Raw genomic sequence first — 17232 nt, 5'->3', positions numbered from 1 at the left:
TGCATGAGCTTTCGGCCATATACTGAACAAAATACTATGATTCTGCTTAATAGTCAGACTCCCGCGGTCTCTCCACGAGGACTCGCACTCATAGTGTACTGTGGCCAGAATCAGTGCTGGTCAGCATGTGATGGGAATCTCCTGGGATATTGTTACGGAGGACATTTGGAAAGTTTGATGCATGTCAGGTCGTTAGAGACGAGTGTGAACTGCCGGTGTGCCTCAGGGGTCTGTGCGCGGACCGCTTTATTTGCGGATGCTGCAAAATACGCAACACGGCTCCTTTGTTTGCTGGTCTGGCCGCATGTCAGAGATCCATTATAATTGTGTGTTTGGGACATGGATTTAAATGGTGACTTTTGTTTTTGTAATCAGGCTCTTAAAAAGTTATATAACAAATTTTTGGATTTAGATTTATCCCCTAACATATCGGTTATCGGCTTTCAAATATAAAGAATTATCGGTTATCGGCCAAATTTTTCATATGGGCACATCCCTAGTATAGTGTAATGTGGATCATCTAGGATGCAACTATTGACCCTGTGTGTGTGTGTGTGCAGATTACTGGAGCTGGAGAGCAGCGGCCAGAAGAGTGAAGTGCGTCTTCATTTCCAGACCAAAGGCCAGCAGACGTACACTGAGATCTTCCCCTACACCCTCGCCGACAACCAGTGGCACAAAGTCTCCGTGGCCATCAGCGCTTCACATGTGGCGCTCTATGTAGACTGCAACAGGTACGCTGAGGATTAAAGATTTAACATTCAGATTTAACATTCAACAATATTATTGATCTCCTGCACTGACCGCTGTCAAAATAAAAGTCTCACTTCCAACACATCGGCCAATCAGAAAACCATATCTGCCGATGCCGATATTTTTAAAATGCCAAATATCAGCTGATATATCGGTGTTGTGTTTGTGTAGGACTCAATAATCACACAGTGTAGCTCTGTTCATGTTGCATTTACTAAACTGCCGCAAACCTTGTCAACAAATCACAACAATTTTCTTCTCAGGCGCTGGTGTTCTCAGTACCGCCCGTCAAAATAAAAGTCCCGCGTCTAACACATCAGCCAATCAGGAAACATTATCTGCCGATGCCGATATTTAAAAATGCCAAATATCAGCTGATATATCGGTGTTGTGTTTGTGTAGGACTCAATAATCACACAGTGTAGCTCTGTTCATGTTGCATTTACTAAACTGCCGCAAACCTTGTCAACAAATCACAACAATTTTCTTCTCAGGCGCTGGTGTTCTCAGTACCGCCCGTCAAAATAAAAGTCCCGCGTCTAACACATCAGCCAATCAGGAAACATTATCTGCCGATGCCGATATTTAAAAATGCCAAATATCAGCTGATATATCGGTGTTGTGTTTGTGTAGGACTCAATAATCACACAGTGTAGCTCCGTTCATGTTGCATTTACTAAACTGCCGCAAACCTTGTCAACAAATCACAACAATTTTCTTCTCACGCGCTTGGTGCGTCAAAATAAAAGTCCCGCTTCCAACACATCGGCCAAACTTAGAAAAACGTAAAAACTTATCGGCCAATGCTAATATTTTAGCATTAAAATATGGCCAATATTTGCCAATATATCGAAACCAAACAGAAACACGCCAGATTGGCTCATGATTTGACAGCATTTCCCGCCAAAGTTTATATGTACCCGCATTTGGTGAGTCTTAATGTTGCGCTCCTGTTTGTCATTGTGCACGAAACTTCACACGAATAAATCATCAGAAACATTGCAGACTTGTGCGTCTCAAGCGCCCTCTTTACGCTCGTCCTAATGCCTGTTAGGTGTCCGTGGATTTGCCAATATCTAGTGTTGGAAATAGACATGGAAAATGGATTTTACAATCGATTCAATGAACACTTGTCTCGAAAGTGGCAGCCCTAAACCAAACAGGTTTCACACCGTGTTCTTCTGTGTAGTGCATGTGCTGTTGCTCCTTAACTCTAGCATAGACACTTTAACTTGTGTGTAAATGGGCATGGAATGATGAATATAAAATGGTAACATGCAAATGAACTTACTTGACTACACTGCACTACTGTAGTGCAAAACGGCTCTCCTTGGTTAAAGTAAGCAGGAGAATCTGCCTGTGGTGTCAGGGATCCTGCCATGTCGCTGCTGGCTCTGATGTCGTGATGTTTGCTGTGTTTCCTCAGAATCTACGAGCGAGTGGTGGCCGTTCCTCTGATGGAGATCCCGGAAGACACGTCGTTCTGGGTCGGGCAGAGAAACAGCGCTCATGGCTTATTCAAGGTATTCCATCCTCATCCCACCGGAGGATCACGGGTCGGCACAAACACACTGCTTCTCTCTGTGGCGTTTCTGCATGCAGAGGAACATCATTCAGCCTTCCCCTCGCGCTCCACTCAGTGTTTGATCCTACTGACAGGAAAGATGGGTTAAAAATGCGGATAGCATTTCCTGCATTCGGCAGATGCCCTCATCTTACAGTGCACACAATACATGCATCGTTTATCAGTAAAACCTGTGAGCTGTGTGTTGCAATCGTGACCGACACTCGCTGAAGTAAACAGATTTACAAAATAATGTATAGTATTCAGTCTTGGGAAAGTTCACTTTCTACATGATCTAGTTCAAAGTTCAGTTCACACATTTTAAAATGAACTAGTTCAGTTCATAGTTCACAATTTTGTTCACGGTTCCAAAAAATGAACTAGTTCCCAGGTAACAATTTTTGGTTCCCAGAACGTTATTTTTTAAGGTTTGTTTTTGGTTAGCCAGGAAAGTTTTCTTAAAGGAAATGTATGTAAGATTGTGGTCAAAACTGGTACTGCAATCACTTTCAAATTACTGTAGAGCGGTGTATCCCCTCCCCCCTGACTCGGGGTTGCCATATAGGCTGCAGGATGATATGATTTTAAAAAAATATTTCAAAAAATGATGATTATTTGAAATAAATTACTTACACACAGCTCCTTTAAAACTAACATTCTGGGAACCAAAAATTAACGTTCTGGGAACCAAAAACTAATGTGTGAGTGAGTGTGTGTATGTGTGGGTGTCAACGAGCCTCTTTATGATGTGAAGCGTCTTCACGTTGTGAAGTATCTCCAGGGTTAATCGCCATATGTGAGGCTGAGGTCGTTTGCAGCTCTTGACGAGGTTTCTCACTCCGCCCCCTGCTTCTGTCTCCACGGAGACGCTGATTAGCGCTTAACCACTCACGAAAAAAACAAAAGCGTGTTTCTGTACCTTATTGGCACACACATCACAGATATCTAGTGTTTCATCCCTGCCTTGTCCAGGACGTTGGCTTTCATCTTCCGAGAACTGTCCGCAGGAAATCTGCTTCAGTGTCCCAGATGCCGTGTGCTCTCGAACTCTACAGGATATGATGCGGAGTCCGAGACGCCGCGATCAAAGACGGCGTTACTGTTCCATTAGTGAAGATTCCACACTTGTTGACCCGACGATTGCCTCTAATTTAAAAAATCACTGCATCCATGTGTGTGTGTGTGTGTGTGTGTGTATGTGTCTGTGAGTGTTTGTGAGTCTGTGAATGTGTGTGTGAGTCTGTGAGTGTGTGTGTGTTCGCTGACTCGCAGAGAAACTAAATTACATCCCGAGTTCCTATAACTCCAGAGCGTTCACCTCTATTTCCCTCTCATTGCCACGGAGAATCTGGAGAAACCGGCATCGGCTTTTGAATTTATGGTTGGAAAATTGAAGAGGCAAGACAATTTCGAAAACAATTTCTCATAAGTCACGGCGCTCTGCTCCTGCGAGGGGCGAAAGAAAGGCTTTCTGGGCCGGTTGCCACGGCGACGGAGTGTGTGTTCGCGACCGGCGGATGGAGGCCAATCAAATTAAGGCACATATGAAACAAATTCAATATGTATCTGCTTGTTTTGCTTATCAGAGTGGGACAGCGGCGACTGGGAGCTGTTATTACGCTCCCGCCACCCACATCATTTCCTCTCGCGACTCGTATTATGTCCAATTACCAGAGTGCGCGGCCTGGTCCACCTGCTATTAAGCTCTCGGCACTAGCGCTGGCTTCATCTCCGCCACAGTTTGAGTGTGGCGTTTGATTAGCGGGAGCTGCTTCTTCTTCACGGGGTTCGGGTGTGTGTGTGTGTGTGTGTGTGTATCCTCGTGTTCAGAAGCTTGAAACGAGTTCATACGGCGTCCTGAAAATGCGCTTGTCATCGAGGTTTGGGTTAGACAGAGAGAGAAAATGTTTCGTTCTCAGTGTTTCTGTCTTGTTTTCCAGTATCTAAACATTCTTACACCAGGACACGTTTACTGGAGAGGAACTATATATATCCAACTCCTTCATTCGTCTGCCTGCATTGGCAGATATTTGTTCTTGTTTTAACCACAAACTTTTTTCAGAACTCAAGACTAAATATCTTTAGTGGTTGTTGTTCTCCAGTAAATGTGTCTCGATGTAAGAATGTTTTAGATATTTGTGCTGGAAAACGAGACACTAAGGAAGAACAAGGCTTCTAAACTATTATTAAATAAAAATAACCATGAATTATTAGCAAAGTGCTAAAATACACAACCTAAATATTCCAGAAAAAATGCCTTGCATTGTTTTTAAAGGAACATTAGAGTGAATACTAAGTTAATATTCACTGCAAAAAATGCTTTTCTCACTCAGTATTTTTGTCTCGTTTCCCGTCATTCTTTGATCAAGATGCATTTACTAAAGTAGTTAAATGTCTTGTTTTCTGGGGAAATGTATCAAAATTAAGTGAGTCGTTGCTTAAATCAAGGAAAATTTTCTTTTGAATTTTTTTCCCTATAAAAATAGTGAAATATTATTAGAATGTAAATCAGCTGTTTTCTATGTGAATATATTGTAATATATAATTTATTTCTGTGATCAAAGCTGCATTTATTTGATCAAAAATACAGTAAAAATAGTGAAATATTATTAGAATGTAAATCAGCTGTTTTCTATGTGAATATATTGTAATATATAATTTATTTCTGTGATCAAAGTTGCATTTATTTGATAAAAATACAGTAAAAATAGTGAAATATTATTAGAATGTAAATCAGCTGTTTTCTATGTGAATATATAGTAATATATAATTTATTTCTGTGATCAAAGCTGCATTTATTTGATCAAAAATACAGTAAAAATAGTGAAATGTTATTAGAATGTAAATCAGCTGTTTTCTATGTGAATATATTGTAATATATAATTTATTCCTGTGATCAAAGCTGCATTTATTTGATCAAAAATACAGTAAAAATAGTGAAATGTTATTAGAATGTAAATCAGCTGTTTTCTATGTGAATATATTGTAATATATAATTTATTCCTGTGATCAAAGCTGCATTTATTTGATCAAAAATACAGTAAAAATAGTGAAATATTATTAGAATGTAAATCAGCTGTTTTCTATGTGAATATATAGTAATATATAATTTATTTCTGTGATCAAAGTTGCATTTATTTGATACAAAATACAGTAAAAATAGTGAAATATTATTAGAATGTAAATCAGCTGTTTTCTATGTGAATATATAGTAATATATAATTTATTTCTGTGATCAAAGCTGCATTTATTTGATAAAAAATACAGTAAAAATAGTGTAATATTATTAGAATGTAAATCAGCTTTTTTCTATGTGAATATATAGTAATATATAATTTATTTCTGTGATCAAAGTTGCATTTATTTGATACAAAATACAGTAAAAATAGTGAAATATTATTAGAATGTAAATCAGCTGTTTTCTATGTGAATATATTGTAATATATAATTTATTCCTGTGATCAAAGGCTGCATTTATTTGATCAAAAATACAGTAAAAATAGTGAAATATTATTAGAATGTAAATCAGCTGTTTTCTATGTGAATATATTGTAATATATAATTTATTCCTGTGATCAAAGGCTGCATTTATTTGATCAAAAATACAGTAAAAATAGTGAAATATTATTAGAATGTAAATCAGCTGTTTTCTATGTGAATATATAGTAAAGTGTAATTTATTCCTGCATTTTCAGCATCATTACTCCAGTCTTCAGTGTCACATGATCCTTCACAAATCACTCTAATCTGATGCTCAAGAAACATTTATGAATACTTATGTAAACATAAGTGATACGTGATGCATTTTATTTCTCAGGATTCTTTGATGAAAAGTTAATCATTATAAATATATTCACTGTCACTTTTGATCTATTTATTGCATCCTTGACTCTTAATATTGATGTGTTGACAACTTCAGAACCATACAGGCTTTTATAAAACATAAATGATTAGGTTTTGGAAGCTGTCAATGTGTTGATTTTGACATACTAGTGTTTTGCATTAATTTCCCTCACACACCTCCGGATCATGCTGATTATAATAAAGGATAATCTCCACATGGCATCCGGCATCAGTTGGACTGAATCCTGAATAAAATGCGCAAGTTTGATTCGACACGGGGATAGAAACCTCTAAATATAAACCGCAAATCGAAACTATGAGAAAAGCAATATGGCTTAACAGGTGCTAATCCGGAGAACATGTCCTGGGAAAAGGTCAGACTCATCCGCGCCTGTCCTTCTGCTCTCTTAATAGTGTTTTAAGCTTTCTGTTCATATTCTGCCAAGCAAATAAAAGCAGCCTTGAACATCTAAAAGCCACAATTTCAGGATTTTACCCATAATGCACTGCCTAAGGACTGGTGACTGTATTGAGGGGAATTCCTTACTTTCCGTGTTAATAACCGAGCACATTTTTCTTTTTGGGTCAGAACGTCATGCATGCGCATTATTTATTAGAGCGGCTCGAGGTCTTCATTTGCTAAGTGCTTGTTGAATAAACTCTCAATTTTATTTTAATGCCATGCAAAGTGCCATTAAATGTAATGAATGTGCCTGATTCATCTCTGCTCTGATCTAAATGTGTGTTTTAACCGGCAACCTTCCAGTCTCTCTCGAAATCAACACTGAGGTGACTCAAACTGCAGTTCCTCCTCTGGCCACTAGAGTCCGGCTGCAGAAGAGAGTCACTCCCATAGACTCGCATGTTAAAATGCTCGACTTTACAGCAGAAATCAACATGTTTACAGTCTGGTGCAAAAATCGGTTTTAGCCTTTAGAGCTAATTCTGTCCTTCATGATGACTGTGAGGGGGGTGAATATTTTTATAACTCATCCGTTTAAATTATATTAAGCCTTAAAGTTCTGCATAATTAAAATGTGTGACAGGTGGATTGCCGCTCTAGCCGTTTGTCTGCTGTGTTTTAGCGTCACGTCTCCTCAGCTAATCCGCACATTTTCGGTTATGACTCCGCCCACTTTGGGCTTTTTTCAGAAACATTTGGGTGACGTCACGGACAGTCGGATATATTTTTTTAACTGATGGCCGTGTGTTTTTCATGCAGGGAGTGATGCAAGACCTCCAGATCCTTGTAATGCCTCAAGGATTCATCACACAATGCCCGGACCTCAACCGCAGTACGTGCCGTCAATCACTAAACTTGGTTTAGTCCTTCCGTTATGATGACAAGCGCATCTCATTTACGTCTCTTTCTTAGCCTGTCCGACCTGCAACGACTTTCATGGACTCGTGCAGAAGATCATGGAGCTTCAGGACATCTTGGCCAAAACCTCCAGCAAGGTGAACAACTCTAAATCACTGAATTACGGTCTTATTTTCATTTCATCAGCTGGAATGTGAATCGGAATTATATCGGAATAATTAATTAAAGCTTATTGCTCTCTTAATTAAAGTCATGTCTCTCCAAAACACGCGTTTGCTCTTATTTTAAATGTGGAATCTCCACTTTGAAATTGATTTTTGATATGTTTTATCTTACCTCAAGGGCATCCAATATGTAGGTGTCTTTGGTTCCACAGTATTTTCAATTTTGATATTTTTAGGTCAAACCGTTCTTCTCTGTCAGTCATATAATGCAGGTCAATGGTCACCACCTCAAAGAGCATGCACAGAGAAGTCCAGATTAAACATGATTTAATGACTCGTAAATGTAAGTACACATTGATGGCCTAAGACACGAAACGAGCGTTTTGTGTGAGAAAACGACAATTATTTATATCGTTTTTACCTCTTGCTACCACAGCCACAAAGCGCCCGCCCCCTCAGATCGGTAAAAACTATATAAATACTGTTCGTTTTCTCACACAAACCGCTTGTTGTGGTTGTTGGTTTTTGGTTCTTGCACACCGAGTCAGAAATTTTCGTACGCGTTTTTCGTATTCGTCATTCGGTGGCCTTGAGTTGTCAAAACACCTCTCGAAATGCTTGCTACAGATGCGAAAAACACCGAAAATCGAACCCGATTTGAATTTTTTCATGACGGACGAAAGTTTCGGAGGCGGTGTGTAAACGCGAGGTCGTATTTATTTTTTAACGTGCAAAAATTTCGTACGAGGATTTCGGACTCAGTGTGCGATGACCTTAAGTCTTTCTACGAAAATATTTCACTTCTAATTCTGTGTGTAGTTGTTTCTTAGAAATTTGTTTCCCACTCCAATTTTTTTTAGTGTATATAGGAGGCATTTCTAATATTCGGCATTAATATCATCTAATGTACAGGTGAAACTCTAAAAATGAGAATATCGTGCAAAAGTTTGTTTATTTCAAGGTCAAACTAAGACTCATTACATGCAAAGTGAGATATGTCAAGCCTTTATTTCTTATAATTGTGATGATTATGGATTACAGATATGAAAACCTTTTCATAATATTCTAATTTTGACTTAAAGCTGTAATCCATAATCATCAAAATTATAATAAATAAAAGCTTGAAATATCTCACTTAGCATGTAATGAGTCTATATAATATATGAGTTTCACCATTTACCTGTAGTATCTGTATATATTTATTGTAAATTGTATAAAAAGCTACAATTACAGCAGTTGACGTACCAACTTAAATCTAATAATTATAGTTCTAGATCTCCTTTGGTTCTTTGGAAAGTATGCTCGACTCAACTGAACGTCTCAGTCCTGGTCTTTCCTGTTTTTGTTTGACAGATGAATCCGAGCCCAGTTTTCGAGAACATCTGTGCTGCGTCTGTGCTATGAATTTAAAGGCTTGTTTATGTTGTTGTAATAACTCACAGCTGCCAACTGCACAAAACTCTGGTGCTGATGAGGAGAAACTCCTCTGATCGAGCGTGTCCAAACAACTCCGGCTTAATGAAAAATGCAAACAGCCGATCGCAAATGATCAATCAAGTACGGGCGTTTGCTCATCTGTTTTCTGCCTGAAATGGAGTGTAATTAAGTTGAGGTGGGGTGCTTTTCTTCTCAGCTCTCTCTGGCCGAGGAGAAGATGAAAGGTCTGGATTCGTGTTATTGCGAGAGAACGTGTCACGTGAAGGGAGTGACCTACAGAGAGGAGCAGACGTGGACCGACGGGTGCAAGAACTGCACGTGCTCGGTGAGTCAAACACTGATATATACTTCTGCAAGAACGTTTACACCAAGCAAGCGCCAACCTTTGGTCTCTCTCTGAATCCCACACTGAAGTGACTCAAACTGCAGTTCCTCCACTGGCCACTAGAGACCGGCTGCAGAAGAGAGTCACTCCCATAGACCCGCATGTTAAAATGCTCGACTTTACTGTGGAAATAAACATGTTTATAGTCTGGTGCAAAAAGTGGTTTTGGTATAAATCGCTAATAGCTTTTTTTCACGTCACGTCACGCCACTGCGTTGCCATGGCGCGAAAAGCAGATGGAAGGCAGGAAGTGATTTTCTACATTAGGAAGCACTATAACACACTCAAAATGCCTATGTTTCGCGTCGTTTATGGTTGCTCAAATCGATCAAAACACAAGGAGTTTTTATCGTGTGCCAAAAGTTGTTGTTCATAAGGGGGGAAAATACAAGAAATTGGCAGAAAAACACCTTGCAAACCCACGTCTGCGGTCGGGAGGAGCCGAATGGGAAAATGCCTGTGTGCGTGTGCGGTGATCACTTCGTCAAATGTGAGTTAATACATTATTTATGTGGCTTATAATTACATTATTCAGGTGTTTAAATACACTTATGTGGCTGTTTGTGTAACGTACCAGTTTCCGAACTTTGTAAAGTCAAAGTATGTCTGTAAGACGAGTTAGTTGCTGATATCTACAGCCTCGATGGCAATCGGTCAATCGGATTGAAAATCGGTCCTCTTCATAACGTAAGGATCACGTCCAACATATGTTTCGATTTTGGATTTTCCTCCATCTCGTACATTGCACTCTTCACTCCTACCCTCCATCTTTATTCCGCGTGTCAACACAATCACGTCTGTGAGGGGGGTGAATATTTTTATAACTCATCCTTTTAAATTATATTAAACCTTAAAGTTCTGCATAATTAAGGGTGTGGCCATTTGCCGCTGATGTCACTTCTAGCCGTTTGTCTGCTGTGCGTTAGCGTCACGTCACCTCAGCTAATCCGCCTTGCTGCACACTGTCGTTTTTCAGGGAGTTAAAGGTTCTCTAAGCGATGTGGGGCCAAAACATTTTTTGTCACATACATCAAACATCTCCTCACTATCGGCTAGCTGCCTGTCCCCTAAACACACTGTAAAAAAACGCGGTCTCTGTAGACACCACAGGCTCCACAAACGGCAACAAAAACAATCATGTCTCACCCGGACCACGAAACCTAACAAACAGTGTTCCAGCCAATCACTGGCAAGAAGTATTTGAGGGTGGGTCTGGGGGGTTAGTGCGCGTGTGTGTGAAGGAGAGAGAAGCATAAGAGGGAAGTTTGAAAAATGGCCGAAACACGACCAAAGAGACGTCGTTCTGAGGAACAAATTAAAAAGAAGGAGTCGGATAAAGAACGTGCGAAGTTCCGAATTTACATCGGTAGCAAAGCTTTAGAACTCCGGCGGCAGAAGGGCTTCCAGTCCGACATTCAGGTTGCTCTGTTTTTGCTGGACAGGTGGGTAACGTTAAATTGTTTTTTTTTCTTCTAAATTGACGCTTATGTTCGCCAAACCCACACAAGGATATAATTAGCTAGAAATGCACGTTCACAATTATTTCAGGAAGCACGGAAGGGAGGGGGAGGAGATTAGATGCGGAGGAGGGAGGGTCTAGCTAGCCTCCGATTTGTTTGAAAATATTCCGAATGTCAACAACACCCAGGATCGCTCAGAGAACCTTTAACCGTAGCCAAGATGGCGACTCCGGCTCCGCCCACATTGGGCTTCAAAAATACTGAATTTCTTTAAAAGCATGTGAAAATACAAAATACAAGCCCAATTAGCTACAAGCTAATTAGCAATTCTTCTGTCTAGCTAATTAGCTGGTGTGCTAAGTAGCGCCATCTTGTGCTTGAAAATGCTTCATATATTCATGGACAAAAACATGTAAAAATCCCACGGAAATGTTCATGTTGTCTACAAACCAAGCTTTACTGGTTGAATGGCGTTTAATCAGGCAGCGCACCCCCAATCAAGCAGTGTGCAATTATCTTATTAGCGGTGTGCTTGTTCTGTAAACACTGGGAAAGGCAGCGAGATTTACATGTCGTCTCAAAGGTCAGACGCAACAGAACGTTCCACTTAAACGTGTAGCGAGGCTAATGTAAACACGGTTGTGTATCGTGTCAAAGGGAACACACTGAAAGGTTTCTCTTCTTTCTTCCTCACTCATTATACATTTATTATCTGCGAGTAAGATGAATATTGTGGCGAATGCAAAGTGACAGACGGAGGGATTCTGTCCTATCTTTAGAAGTCCCTGCGCTCCTCCTGCGACAGACGCTAGTCGCTAGCTGCTCTCAAATGCGCTCGATGTGTCCTAACACACTGCTCTCGGTTCGGATGAGACAGGCGTTCCAGTGAAACTACCAGCTGATCCAGATGTTTGTGAAGGAACATTATCTCTATTTGGCTTAAAGTGACGGATGTCATGCTTTAGGGAGACGCCAGTTCTCTGTGAGGCTCGGAAATCTATGAAAAATGAATATACGTGCTATACTGTATGTCACAGAGTAACTAGACTAATGTGTTTTTCTTTCTCATGTTCTAGTCAATTAACAATTATCATTACATATTGAAATGCATCATTAAAACAACATCAGTTGACTTGAGAAGTAAAACTGTGTAAGAGACGACTTTTTTAAGAAATATATTTTGAATTTAATTTATTTTTTCAAAGCCATTGGCAAATAGTTGACTTATTCAAAAATGAAATCAAATAGAATTCAAGAAAATAATAAAATTTATTATTTTATTTTATTCTATTTGATCTTTTTTTAAAAAAAAAATAAATCAACTACCGGTATTTGCCAATGGCTTTAAAAAAAATGAATTAAATTCAAGGTATATTTCTTAAAGTCGTATCTTACACAATTTTATTAAATAAAATAAAATAAATTTGATTTATTATTAGTCTGATTTATTTAGTTATTCATTTAGTGAAACATTAAATATTATTTAATTAATATATAATATTATAGTTATATTATGATTATTATAGCTATAGTTTTACGTTTATAGAATCGTTCTGTGAATCATTTAGGGAATCTTTTGCAATTCTCTAAAGCAATTGTTTATGAATCATTTAATGCAAAATTTCGTTGCATAATTAAAAGTTGCATTTAATTGCATAATTTCGCCATGTGCTTAACGAATCATTTAGCTTAACAATTTGCAAATAATTTTAAGGAATCGTGTAGCGAAATATTTTGTGAATCATTTAGACAATCTTTCAGCAAATAACTGAATTAATCGTTTAGTCAATCATTTCGGCAATCGTTTAAAAATTAATTTGCCAAATCATTTTCTGAATCATTTAGCTACATTTTTTTATCGAATCATTACACAAATCAGGGTCATTCTTGCAGGAATCACTGTGTTGCAGTTTTAATTGTACTAAAGCAAACTACAAAACGACATCTTGACTGTAGTTTAACAACTTTGAACCTGCTCAGCATTATTTCAGTTACTACAAGCTCTCACCATCAGATCCACCAGCACTGACTGACTGTCTGAACTTTTGCAGAACGGGACCGTCCGCTGTGAGAAGATTGTGTGTCCCCCGCTCGAGTGTCCTGATGGTACGACCCCGGCGTATGTGTCAGGATCCTGCTGCAAAGAGTGCCTGTGTGAGTACACACACACACACACACACACACACCTTACAACCTCCTCCACAGGGTTGCCTGACAACTGACCACACACTTGCGTTGCTAAGCTACACCCACACTCCGTCTCCAGTGGTGTCAAGCAGCACATTTACATATTCAAATGAATTATTTATCACAAGCCAATAAACACTCAGCCCTGTGAGGGTTATGCAAATGCACATTTCATTTTAAAAGTCCCGAGCCACTTTATAGATAAAACATTTTTTGTATATGAACTATATGAACTACAGTCTGTAATTCTGCCCTCATGTTCAATACTGAGGAATAAACGCGATATCCTCGTCTGATGAGCCCGGTGTTTTGATATGGGTCATTATCGTCACAGCTAATTTATTCAGTTATAATTAAGAAGTGAAGATGACCCTGCTGTATTATTAGTCATAGTTTATATCCATGCTAATTTCTGAGTTAGCGCTCATTTCTGCAGCAAAAATCCCCTCGTTTTAACCGTGTCTGAGTTAGCCTTCGCATAGGAGCAGCATGAAGTTACAAAAAATAGGAGGAGCTTATATATGATGAAGGAGGAGTTTATATATGATGGAGGAGGAGCTTATATATGATGAAGGAGGAGCTTATATATGATGAAGGAGGAGTTTATATATGATGAAGGAGGAGTTTATATATGATGGAGGAGGAGCTTATATATGATGAAGGAGGAGTTTATATATGATGGAGGAGGAGCTTATATATGATGAAGGAGGAGTTTATATATGATGGAGGAGGAGCTTATATATGATGAAGGAGGAGTTTATATATGATGGAGGAGGAGCTTATATATGATGAAGGAGGAGTTTATATATGATGGAGGAGGAGCTTATATATGATGAAGGAGGAGTTTATATATGATGAAGGAGGAGTTTATATATGATGGAGGAGGAGTTTATATATGATGAAGGAGGAGTTTATATATGATAGAGGAGGAGCTTATATATGATGAAGGAGGAGTTTATATATGATGAAGGAGGAGCTTATATATGATGAAGGAGGAGTTTATATATGATGGAGGAGGAGCTTATATATGATGAAGGAGGAGTTTATATATGATGGAGGAGGAGTTTATATATGATGAAGGAGGAGTTTATATATGATGAAGGAGGAGCTTATATATGATGGAGGAGGAGCTTATATATGATGGAGGAGGAGCTTGTATATGATGGAGGAGGAGTTTATATATGATGGAGGAGGAGTTTATATATGATGGAGGAGGAATTAAATAATTATGCATGATCTACTACAGCTTTAATTATACAATTCTCTCAGTGTAATTACTGTTAAAGACATGTTTATTGCCTAATGATGATTTTCTAAATAAGGGAAGATATTTCCTTAAGAAAACGTACGTAGTAAAATAACAGCTCACCTCGTCTCAAAAACACACATGATTTGAGTGAATCATTGGTTATTGTTGTAGCAAACAGCAGAAACGATTCATGTAATTTCTAAGTAAGGTTCTCGTGGCGTTTAGTCAGTAAGTTGTGTCGTATTTAAAGTCAGATGAGGAAATAATTGCTGTCCTGGGAGCAATTACCGCCTCAGACGTCTTGTAATCATCGTTGTTTGTGGTTTTGTTCAGCTCCAGGTTTCCACACCGTAGCGTTTCTCCTGCTGACAGACTTCTGCTGAGTCACGTCATGCTTTGGGTTGAAACTTTACGAATATTCAAACTCTAACTATCATTTGAATAAAGTAAAGTGAGCTTAAAAGGACAGTTTTAGTCCTCATCATTTACTCATGACAAAACCTGTAGGACTTTAGTTCTTGTATGGATCATAAAATACAATGTTTTGAAAATGTGTCAGACTCAAAACTTACATAGACTCACATAAAGTAAATCTCATTTGCTTAATGGTTTATATCATCTCCGAATGTAAACGGCACTATCACCCGTTTCTAGACTGCTCAATGTGAGGCATTAAGGTATTAAAAACATATGAATTTCTGTAAAAGCACAATGCAAATAAAACTCGATGGTGAAAGTCGATGGGGTCTAAATGCTCGTTCACACCAAGATTGATAACTATATTATCGTCCACACCAGTTACTTTAAATCGCCTGTCACTTTAAATGCCCGATGGATTCTGATTGGCTGTCAATGTTTTTAGCATTCATCAGATCGCTTTGAAAGTGATTCCAACGATATTGTTTTTATGTGTTATCGTTATAGCTATATATTTTTAGAATCTAGTTCTAGTTCTTTGGTGTGTGAACAAGCCTTAATGTTGTTTTGGACCCAAATCACTTTTACTGTTATAACAAAAACAGTGGAAAAGCAGTAGAGAATATGCTGGTTGGTGTCAGTATCCGGATGGCCGCCTGCAGGTGTGTGTGTGCATATGGAGGAGTGTATCAGCGTGTTTGTTTATGGTTGTTTGGTTGTTTCTGCAGCGATGTGCTTGTTTTCGGAGCAGACGCTGGCGGAAGGAGTACGCTGTGCTGTTCATCATCCCTCTGGACTCTGCCAGCTGTTTGAGTGCAGGGTACACCTCTTTACAACTGCTCCTATGTATTAGTATAACAGAAAATAATAGTAATATGTATGTATGTATGTATAATATATATATGTATATAATATAGATTTGATTTTATATATTGTTTTAAGTTACATATTAACATCAAATATATATATAGACACCCTTAATATTTTATAAAAAATATTATAAATATATGTATGTATATAATCACATTTTTATATTTAAAAAATATATATTTTAATTAAACAAATATATTTAATGTTTTAGAAATTGTAAAGTGTATACAGGTGAAACTCGAAAAATTTGAATATTGTGCAAAAGTTCATTTATTTCAGTAATTCAACTTAAAAGGTGAAACTAATATGTTATATAGGCTCATTGCAAAGTGAGATATTTTAAGCCTTTATTTGTTATAATTTTGATGATTATGGACTGCAGCTTATGAAAACCCCAGGAAAAAGGTATTAGTTTCACTTTTTAAGTTGAATTACTGAAATAAATGAACTATTTTTTCGAGTTCCACCTGTATAAATAAATATATATACACACATATACGCACTTTCAATCAATTACATGTATTTTTATGGATTTTTTTCTACGCCAGGCCAGGTCAGATTTTTGCTTCCTCTGCCAAAATATATAGATTAATCCTTATTAAAGCTACAAATGTTATTGTATCGTGATTAACATTAACAAACAGGTTTATTAGGCGGCTGTCACTTTAAGACCTGCCGTGGATCTGACTCTAAAAGCATATGGTGATGAAACAAAAATATGAGATGGGAGGAAATAAACATAATCCTGCGTTCTCTCGCAAATGTGTTGCGTTTCCCCGAGAAACTTTGCATTCGCTTTTTTAGTTTTGCAAGCGAGCACAAAGTTTCCACGGGGAACGCAAAAGCACATCTCACCATGAAAAACAGACACGTATAACTCTTTATGGTCATTTAAGACGTACAAGAACAGGCATTTCGACATCATTTCGCGTAAAAGAACTCAATACAGTTTTTTTTTCTATTATTTATGATTTATTTCAGGATCGCACGATGCATAGAGTCCCGAACGCTGAAGACTGTCCTCAGCTGTCCTGTGCTGAAGCGAATCAGATCTCACTCACAGACCGATGCTGCAAAGTCTGCAGAGGTACGGAACAATCTGTTTCATTCTGTGTGCGGAAAACTCTTTTCAAAGTTGATGATTGTTACAGAAAACACAATGATCGGTGTAATTAGTTTGACCTTTGGCTGACCTTTAGTGTTTCTAGTAGCATAAATTCATCAATATAAATCCAACTCAATAAGGTTCATTAGTTAACTACATTATGTAGCAAGAACTAATAATGAACTGCAGCATTTGGTAATCATTGTTCAATATTTACTTGTTAATCTTGTTAACATTAGTCATGCACTGTCATAGGGATGGGCAACGATTAATCGCGATTAATCGCATCCAAAATAAAAGGATGCGATAATACATAAGATAGACGAATCCGACGAGCGTTCTTGTGTAGGCTGCCATCTTGTGGCGACGCCATTACTGAGCTGTTACACCGGCATAGACATATGCACCAGTATGTAAACAAACCTCGGAGATAAGGTGATAACGCACCCTCGATGACAGCTACAGCCAGGCAGACTT

General features: G+C 38.3%; 1 protein-coding gene across 1 annotated transcript in view; it reads left to right on the top strand.

Moving 5' to 3' along the window:
- nell2a (neural EGFL like 2a) overlaps positions 1 to 17232 on the top strand; it is a 96693-nt gene that overhangs the window by 23222 nt on the left and 56239 nt on the right. The window contains exons 4-11 of the mRNA XM_039647932.2: positions 561 to 734; positions 2180 to 2276; positions 7383 to 7455; positions 7536 to 7618; positions 9279 to 9407; positions 12979 to 13081; positions 15509 to 15600; positions 16632 to 16737. Coding sequence (XP_039503866.2) covers positions 561 to 734; positions 2180 to 2276; positions 7383 to 7455; positions 7536 to 7618; positions 9279 to 9407; positions 12979 to 13081; positions 15509 to 15600; positions 16632 to 16737 — 857 coding nt within the window. The remainder of the gene's footprint in view (positions 1 to 560; positions 735 to 2179; positions 2277 to 7382; positions 7456 to 7535; positions 7619 to 9278; positions 9408 to 12978; positions 13082 to 15508; positions 15601 to 16631; positions 16738 to 17232) is intronic.

Source organism: Pimephales promelas, chromosome 25 (assembly GCF_988280905.1).
Source record: "Pimephales promelas chromosome 25, fPimPro1.hap1.1, whole genome shotgun sequence".
NCBI lineage: Eukaryota > Metazoa > Chordata > Actinopteri > Cypriniformes > Leuciscidae > Pimephales > Pimephales promelas.
This window is presented reverse-complemented; position numbering and strand designations above follow the sequence as displayed.